Source organism: Rhincodon typus, chromosome 1 (genome assembly GCF_021869965.1).
Source record: "Rhincodon typus isolate 14 chromosome 1, sRhiTyp1.1, whole genome shotgun sequence".
NCBI lineage: Eukaryota > Metazoa > Chordata > Chondrichthyes > Orectolobiformes > Rhincodontidae > Rhincodon > Rhincodon typus.
In genome coordinates, this window is record NC_063332.1 from 121,466,015 (window position 1) to 121,475,464 (window position 9,450).

At 41.1% G+C, this 9,450-nt stretch overlaps 1 protein-coding gene across 1 annotated transcript; it reads right to left on the minus strand.

The window, feature by feature from the left end:
* Positions 1-6,474: 6,474 nt before the first annotated feature.
* hmx4 (H6 family homeobox 4) lies at positions 6,475-7,802 on the minus strand. The gene is made up of 2 exons (XM_020512140.2): positions 7,458-7,802; positions 6,475-7,087 (listed from the first exon to the last, which is right to left on the minus strand). Exons 1-2 carry the CDS (start codon positions 7,663-7,665, stop codon positions 6,543-6,545), a joined length of 753 nt encoding a protein of 250 aa, XP_020367729.2. The 5' UTR covers positions 7,666-7,802; the 3' UTR covers positions 6,475-6,542.
* Between the last annotated feature and the right edge of the window lie 1,648 nt (positions 7,803-9,450).

Sequence of the window (9,450 nt, forward strand, 5' to 3'; positions counted from 1 at the left end):
CCAGCGTCTGCAGTTCCTACTATCTCTGAAACAATTTTAACCCCATATGAATGGCTGTTTGTTTAATCATGCATTACAGAAATCTAAGTAAATTACGGGAATAAAACCCGGTCCCCTTCATCTGAAAGGTCAGTTGTTCAGGCATTCGATTTACGGATGTGTGTGACTGAGAGAAAATAACTTCAAGATCTACCCGTTTAAGTAGGTAATTTAAAGAGGAAATGCGTTATTTTGCTATAAAGATAAGCTAATCATCAACAGAACGTAATAGAACTATAACTTAATGGACACTCCGGAAATGTGGAAACATGGAGAGAATAGAATTCTTTGTCTGGTATATTTTAGACTAAGTGAAGAATTTGGCGATTTTATTAGCAGAACTATCTGCTTATTTTAATCTATTGCAATTGAAGTCGTCTATTTCCACATGTTGGTGACCCAACGACAACGCAAGGCGTTTTTTTTTTCTTTTTCTTGGTGTACGAAGTCACTTTTCAGTTGTAACTCTTTGCCTCCAACGGGAGTGCACTTAAGACTATTTAACCAAAAGCTCCAATAGCGAACGTTATTTATATAGCGCCTTTAACTCGGGAAAACGCCCGCAGAAAATCATACCCGTATGAGCGAGTACAGGCCAAAGGAAACACTGTCAGCTGTTACACTTCAATTTAAAAATGTCTATGTTTAATGTTTTGAAATAGGACGATTTATTCATTGTTCATTAGACCTTGATCTGATTACCAATTCATTGTAATTCTTGGCTTATCTTATTGGCAAAACGATAATTGTACTGTTGCCCTTGACCTCATGGTTTTCATTCACGTTTAATTGAAAAAAAAAGTGCGATGCAAACACTCTTTTCGAATTTATTGCAATGTACCATTAATTTGAAGAGTGAGCTGTGGTTCCTGTAGTTGATAAGAGAAAGAAAACACAATAAGCTCCGAACCTGGCTCGCAATTGTTTGATTTCCTGTCTCCGGATTTCCATACAAGAACACGAATGCAGATCATTGTGTTTCGAACTTTTTAAGTTATATTAGCAATTTGGGTGAGAATAGGTGTAATATTGACTTAAGTAACCTAAAACAACAAAAGCAAGGCTGTCGCATATCAATGTTAGAGTTGCTTCATTTCGGGTGTGCACTAATTCTGATCGGTTCTCTGCTGGAAACTCTTCCAGCTCAACAGCTGGGGCATCCAAATATATCCGTTTCCTTTTTGCCTCACAAATTCCACAAAAATGTAAGTGCAGATTATTTAGCAACCTCGGGGTATCCATCAGGGTAATGTTGATGGTCAGCCAATACACACACACACATACATAGAAAAGTGCGGCTCACCAGCTCACAGCTAGCAAGCTTCCAGCAACTAGGAAAACCCAGGGCACCCTGCACTTAGGGATAGAAGACATGGATATGAATGGTGAGAATACTGGGGTGAATGTTTGGAATACCGTTTTATTTAGCATCGAAAAGTCGATCTGGCAGGTCAAATGGCAAATGTCAAATGTCGATCGCGTAGCCAACAGATCTATTTTATGAGCCCACCACTGGAAATCTAACCATCCCTGACCCCAGCTATCTTCTTTTGGGGTCATATCGACCCTGCAAAGACCCTTCTTACCACTTCTATCGTATAGATCCACGTTCATACATCTCCAGCATTCTATGTGCCCAACTATGATCATGCTAAGACTGTTGTGCACTTTAAATAACACAGTAAACAAAAATAGGCTTGCAATTTCTTCACACTGAGAAATGAACCATTTTGCACGATGCTTTTCGGAAGTGGATTACTAAGTAACTGATTGGAAATGTTGCAATGAAGTACAGTTCACACTGTGAGAAAGTATATTTCCTGCATTTGCATGGTATGTTTCAATGTTTTAATATTGGTTATATAACTTGGCGGTTAACGGCCTTCAAATTGCCCATTACTGTGTGACGGAACAAGAAAAACTGAACAAATTGCAAAGACTGTGAGTAAACGGTGCACTGCACTAACTTGGCTGCTGAGTTAGGTTCCTTCTTTTGGTGTCGATTGTAAGTTCTAGTACTGGCAGTAAACTCAGATGTACCACTGTTGCATGGCATAACATTTAAAAACGGCGATTCAACCTGTAAATCTGTGAGGGTATGCAGTTATTTGGAAGAGGAAGAACTGTATACCGTTTAAATGCAAAGTAAGATGTTCCAAAACATTTGAAATGATCCATTTTGTCAATAATGCAGACATTTACAGATATAGAGATAACAAGGTGTAGAGCTGGATGAACACAGCAGGTCTCGACCCAAAACGTCAGCTTTCCTGTTCCTCTGATGCTGCTTGGCCTGCTGTGTTCATCCAGCTCTACACCTTGTCGTCTCAGATTCTCCAGCATCGGCAGTTCCTACTATCTCATTTACAGATATATCCGTGTTTTATCTATCTCTGTAAATAAATGTGATTTGGAGTAATCATTAGTTCGTGGTAAGTCATTCCTCACAGCATGTAACCCAAATAATGTTGTTTTCAAAAAAAAGGAAGTTGTTGGTGACATGCCTTATTTATGAGATATGAAGGAGATTTTTAACATCCAGCAAAGTAGGGCAGGAATATTTGTTGGCGCACTCCGCCGGTTATAATCATCTACTCCAACTTCAGCTTTAGTCAACTCATTCTCCATGTCAGAGGCCACTGTCCTCTGTTGTGATAGAAAAAGTCAAAGGTTATTCCAATGTACTATCACGTGATGGGCTCAGCGTCTTCTTGTTTTCGCTCTTTTGTGCTAATGTGGACACTGTACATTTCCACTGTCAGTTTACAACACAACTGGGATATTGGAACTTACTTATAGTGCCAGGAATTAATGTTATCAATCATTGTACAATTCTATTTTTGGTTTGCCTCGTTCGGTCCTGCCTTTCGTTTATTATGTTTTACTATTTTAAAATATTCTTCAAATTCGATATCAATGGAAACATTTGCAACGTGCAATAAACATTTTTTTTCCCCTTGAGTTATATTTGACGTGTTATAATGTAGATGTATGGCACCATACAACAGAACAGCACCCTCACCTCAGACCCTGCCACACCGTATAGACACACAGCCCTGATGCTGGAGCTGCCACTGTGTCTGCATCTTTGTTAAAATATCCCATCCCGTTGATGAAATGGAAATCAATTCTCACTGATATCCTGGGTTGATAACAATTTCTACGCGGAAGGGGATTGGTATATTATGATGTGAACTGTATAATGTGTACGCGGTAATTTCCATCGGAACACTTCCCACCTTTAACATTTTGATAAACTAGACAGCTAGCGGTCTGAATTAAAGTAATTTCCAACGCTACATTTCTATGGCCATTTTACTTTATGTTTCCAACCTCTGCTCTGCGTTCGCTAGAAATCAGCCAGTATTTAACGTTGAATGAAGAATTTTAATCCGCGAGGTAAGTTGTTGCATGCTTAACCGCTCTGTTTCCAAAACACAAAACCGCTGCAAAGCTAAAATGTACCGGGTTCTCACAGAAGATGCGCCGTTGATTTTATTCCCGTCAGAAGAGTCCGGTCAACATTAATGATTATTTGGGAATCCAAATCCTTTAATATCCAACAGTAAGAGAACTGTACATCAATTGCCCAGCTTCCCCTGAAATACTTATACATGCAGAGAATACCTAGCGTATGGTTGGACCATATAATTATAAACAATAACAAGATTACGCGTAGTAGAATGGTAGCTATTTCGAGTAAAATGAGAAATCTTCTTATAGAGCAAAGTTCAAGCATCACGGTTGTGAAAAACTGTACAAGGTACAGTACAATACTTGCGTTGTCATTTTATTTTAGGTTGTCATTTTGTTTCATTCGACCACCATATCTGTGTTTTAGTTCGACCTAGAGAACAACTTTCCCCCCAAAGTGATAAAATCTGCCCTTACGCGAAATTACATAACAAGATGCATATTCGGTGCCAGCGTTGATTGTACCCAGGATATTGTGAATCCTTGAGATCATTAAACCTCCTAGCTTCTGCTTTCGTTATATTTGAAAACTACATCATTGTGCTCACGTTTAAATCAACTAAGAGATATCGTCATTTCGTTAAAAAAAGTCTGCCAGTTCTGGCTATGAAAATTTTCTGTCATCTATCTCATTGGATAATGCACGGTCATCCGGAATAACAATATTGGAAAATGACGGCAAATATTCGGGTCACTAAAGTGAGCAAGTATTAAAAACAGCACAAGCTTCAGCGAGCGTGGCGCATGAGGACCACGTCTGCAATCTAGCTGTATTCTGGCCGTCTGTATTTTAAAGAAACAGAGAATATAGGAGGGGACGAATAAGGAAATAAATGCAATTACTGCGTGGTTTGCAATGATCGCAAATGGACTCACTTATATGTAGCTGTACCGTGCCTGTGACATCTTCTAGGCCAATTCTTGCTAACACGTCTTCTGACTGAATGGGTTAACATGAAAACATACACTAAGGTCATGCATTACAAGGAACAATTCGGTGCACACCGGTTTAAAATTTGAATGGAAACTAATACATGTACACCTAACAATTACTCTAACTTGCATTCGCCCAGTGCTTGTCAATGAGCTGTTGATTTCTCACAGGAAATGTAACAAATTTATTCCCGTCTACCGATTTCATTTTGCCTGCAGATGTAAGTACTATTTGAGAGACAATTGGTGCATTTAAACTACTGGCGTTGAGCTCTGAAAAGCACGTTTATTGAAATAATTGCGACCTGTAACCGTGTAGGATTAATCTGGGTTAATTCTGGGCACACGTTTCCTAACGTTGCCCCGGTTTGTATAAACTGGTGTACACTGTATCTTATCAAATTAATACTAAATGATAGCTGGACTATTCTTGTAAAATGTATTCTGGGCACCACCCACCTTGCCTGCTCCGTGTGTACACACTCCATTCAAGTAAATGCCAGAAACTGGCAGATTTTATTAAAATCGAGTTTGTGTAAATTGTAAAACAACTAATGTTCGACTTTATATCCACGTGTTATTTATTCCTGAATGGGTGGCTAATTTATCTCCAAATTAGCAACAAATACTGCTTTAATGAAGGTGGCAATTCCAAGCTGGGGGTACATGAAACATGAATGAACTCCAGAGCGGATCTGTCTGGTCATTGCCTTTTAAATGTGTTATGGAATAATCTCTTTGCTCTCAAATGCGGTGCTGCACATTAGTAATTTCTAATATGCAAACTTTGGAGCAATAAACTGCATTTTAATTTTAATGTTCACGGCGAATATCAAACCGCTTTACATATAAAGATGTATAAATATGACGTGCTGTAAGGTTTTATCAATGAAACTGATATCGTACCAGATTTACAAACATTCTCAGCAAAGAAATTGGATTATCACTGACCTAATAGACTACACGCAGTGTAAGCTGGATAAATACCAGGCTGGAAATAAATTGGTAATGATGAATTCAGTCAAAACAAAAGCAATGCAATTGCCAGGTCCTAGGAAGAAGGTTTTTTTCAAAAGGTCTTCCTTCTGAATTTTGCACGTTGGGACCTGCAATTTGCTTACTTTTCAAACTGGTGCCCCCAGAGAAGAAATAACGGGCCAAATAATCCCCTTCACTACAAACCGGAGAGAGCAGACACAGGGGCTGAAACGCTAGTCACCGACACCGTCAATTAAATGTTCTCCAGCATGCGTGAGTGTGTGTGTGTGTGTGTGAGTGTGTGTGAGAGAGAGAGAGTGTTTAACTTGACATCAAAACAGCAAATGGCATGCGTGACTTTTGAAAGGTGGTGGAAAAGATCAAATCAGAGAAAAAGAACGTTGAACGGAAAATTGTGTCGAAAAAGAGCGAGAACAGAAAAACAAAGAGGCCGCAAATTTATTTTAGATCGTGCATCAAAGCTAGGTCGTGTGATTGCCTTGCTCTTAACAAATTCCAAACAACATTTCTAGGAGTGAGCAGTGCGTTGCTTCTATATTAGCAGCGCACACTGCCTTTTAAACTATAAATATGGGTCGAGGTGGACAATCCTAGACAATGGTGGCAACAGCGATTGTTTCCGAATTAAGATGTAAAAGCTTTGTGTGCTACTAATCCATCAGCTGTACAGTAAATATCCACATCCCCTCCCCGCACACTAACGTGTGCAAATGTGAAGAGTTCCGAATACAAATGAAGCTTGCACATTACAATAGGGCACTGCAGTTTTGAGCAAATCCATCAAAAGCTGTACAGTGGTTGAATTAATTCAGTGGTTTAAAAAAAACAATTCTTTTACTGAAATGTAAAACCTCATTCAGAATTGGAAAGCCTTGAAGCAAATTCGAGTCAAAAGACATCTAAAAGATGGGTGTCGAGTGGAAAATTTCCAGTTAAGAATCAGATAGGAGAGAGGCAGTGAAGAGTTAAAGGAAAACAAAAAAAGCCTTCAACAAATTACATACCCCATATATATTTTTCGCCAGTTAAACAGTATAAACAGTGACTAAGCGACCACTAAAAGTTCCTCAGATACAGTTAAGCACTGCTTTACTTGATTATAGGTCCGCGTCCACGACATGGACATATTTGCGGGTGTCAGGGAAACAAAGATAAGGCGTGCTGCTCCCGGGGTACAGGACAGGGAAAGACACTGGTAATAAACATCTCCGCAGAAAACTGCTCTCTTTGTACATTGCTGGCATCTGGACTATCTTGGGGGCAGTTTCGGTGATGTTTGTGACCTCCAGTTCGGCGGACAGTTGCCTTTTCAGTTTATTCCTGCGGTTCTGGAACCAGATCTTCACCTGGGTCTCGGTGAGTTGCAGAGAGTTCGCTAGGCAAGCGCGCTCGGCGCTGCTCAGATATCGCTTCATGTCAAACGTCGACTCGAGCTGGAAGATCTGGCTCTTGGAAAATATCGTGCGCGTCTTCTTTTTCGCGAGCACTTTGGCTTTCTTGTTGTGTTTGACTCGGCCCGAATCGTCGCTGTGATCCGCCGTTTCGAACGATTCGTAAGATTCCGGGCTTTTTACCGAATGGTTTGCGTCCGTGGTGAATTCGAGCGAGGAGGAGGAGGTGAGATAGCTGCCGTTCATTGTCTCTGCATCACAAAACCCAGCAAAGTCAGTTTTCTCTCGCTAGTACTGTGTGGGCATTTGCAAAACTATGTGTGGCACATTATAGCATAACTGCTGGATAAATAGACCGTAAAAAGATGGGATTGTGAACCCCGGCCCTCTCGAGCTATAACATGCAAAGGCTAAAATCCTACATCTTGCTCACTACTAACCTGCCACCCAAAAATAACAATGTCCTGTCAATGCATGCATTTAGACTTTCCAACTGAATTTATTAAGTCCTCTTAAAACGTGCATTGTTTAATAACCGACGCCTGGCAAACAAGGGCTCAAATAAACAGGTCACAATACTCCCGCGGAACCGGTACAGCATCTGCCTAACGCTGACAATACCTTGACTTGTTTTCCTGTGGTCCTTGCCCTGTCTCATGTCCGTCCTGACCACTTCATGCCGTGATTTGAATTCTGACGCCGACGTGACTTGCTGCTTTGCACGGTCGTGCCTGAGCTCTTTGCATTTGGGGCCGGCTTTCAGAATACTGTCGATGGTAAATGTCAGAGACAGAGGCTGACACTGGAAGCTCTCTTCCTTGTCCATCATCCTGTGACCCCCACTTCAGGCACTCTGACGGTGAACCGTCTCAGTGAATTGTCCGGAAGCTTTCTACAATGATCCCCGGTCCCGCCAGCACCATTCCTGCCCCTCTCAGAGCCGAGCTCGCTCGTTTCCCCCCAAAGTTATTCACTCCACGGAAAGATGGCCGTTCCTGGAAGCTTTGCATTGGTCCAAATGCGAGCAGCCAGCCTGATCCAATGGGAGGGCGGAGGCGGGCTGTGCTGCTCCTCTGCTCCTCTCCACAGTGCGGTGACTTTGCACTTCAGGCCGCTCCAGAGTACAATTCTCAAAGCACGGCTGTATTCATAGAGCCTTCCTCTTTCTCGCATTCATTTGTGGCTTAAAACCTGCCAATTACGAAGTCTGTCAGTGACATGGCCATCACTGGAGAATGCAGAAAATCGCAGTGGTACCGTGATCGGCCTTATTGGCTGCATTGCCCAGGTGTAGGGCAGTCTTTTTCACATTCCCACTCTTGCAGCTTCAGCCTGTTTGGGCTCATTTCAAAACAGAATCTGTACCTATTCTCACAACTTTGGCCTTTGGCTTTCAGTAGCAATCCACTACCAATTCTCCTCTTGTAAATTTATTTTTTAATCAAAGAACTGTCCTCTGATTTTTAAAAAAAAAATCAATTAATAATATTCATAATATTTGGAAGTTGCCATTTTACTCACTCCTCTCTCTCCACCCCATTGCCTGAATAGGCTTTTGGGGGAGGGGGGTTGAGAGATGTCAAATGGTGTCAGTATTATTGATGTAAGCTCCAGCAAGGGCGGGAGCGTTCCCTCCTGTTGGCACTTGCCTTTCTCTTTGTTTTCGCGACTGGCTGCTGTGAGGATTCAGACAGGGAAGAACAGCGTTACAGTGGGTATGCGCGCTCGGAATGTCATTTCATCCGACACACACTGCCCGTTCTCAATTGATTCATCTCAGAAACCATTGTCTGCGAGCAACAGAACTTGGGTCAAAACGGCAGCGTTAGATTTTAGGACTGGAACCACGTGTATTAAATGCACGTATACATTGACATATCTTTAATATATATACTATATATATAGATAGATAGATAGATAGATAGTTAGATAGATAGATAGATAGATAGATAGATAGATAGATAGATAGATAATGCATACTGTATGTACGTAGTTGCGTGGGAAGTTTAAATTATTTGACCTATTGCATACGTTGGGTTCGGATTTGCTTCAGCAAGCTGTAATACAGTCAAAGATTGGCTAAGATCTGGACAGTAGACTTCAGCAGTAATACTCCAGTCATATCAGTCCATTCATGCTTGTCCTGCTTCATCCATCCTTCTTGAATTCAAGTATAGCGTCTGGCAAAGTCATGGGTATTGTGGTGTACGGGCTGAGGGCCTTCATACTTTATCTCCCTCACACTCAGTTTATTTACGTGACCGATGCCGTCTTCCATGGCCCATCCGATATTCCAGCTCAGGTGAATAGGTGAACTTCGACTACAATGTTAAGGCTATATTATATGCATACCACTTATTTCCGATACATTTACTAAAATATTCCTTTCTGCTTCCCAGCTGTGCACGAATGCTGTAACATGGTGCCAGGGTTCGCACTGAAAGCCACTGATGACCAATCAGTATGCATTGAATGCTGAGTTTATCTATAGCAAGACGTACCCCCCTTCTAGGTAGAGAACATTTTGTTGATAAGTAAAATGATGTTTTATATATATGAGATTTCGCAGTTAATGCTGGAATTCAATTTAGAATGCCTAAAGATCTCTAGTTCG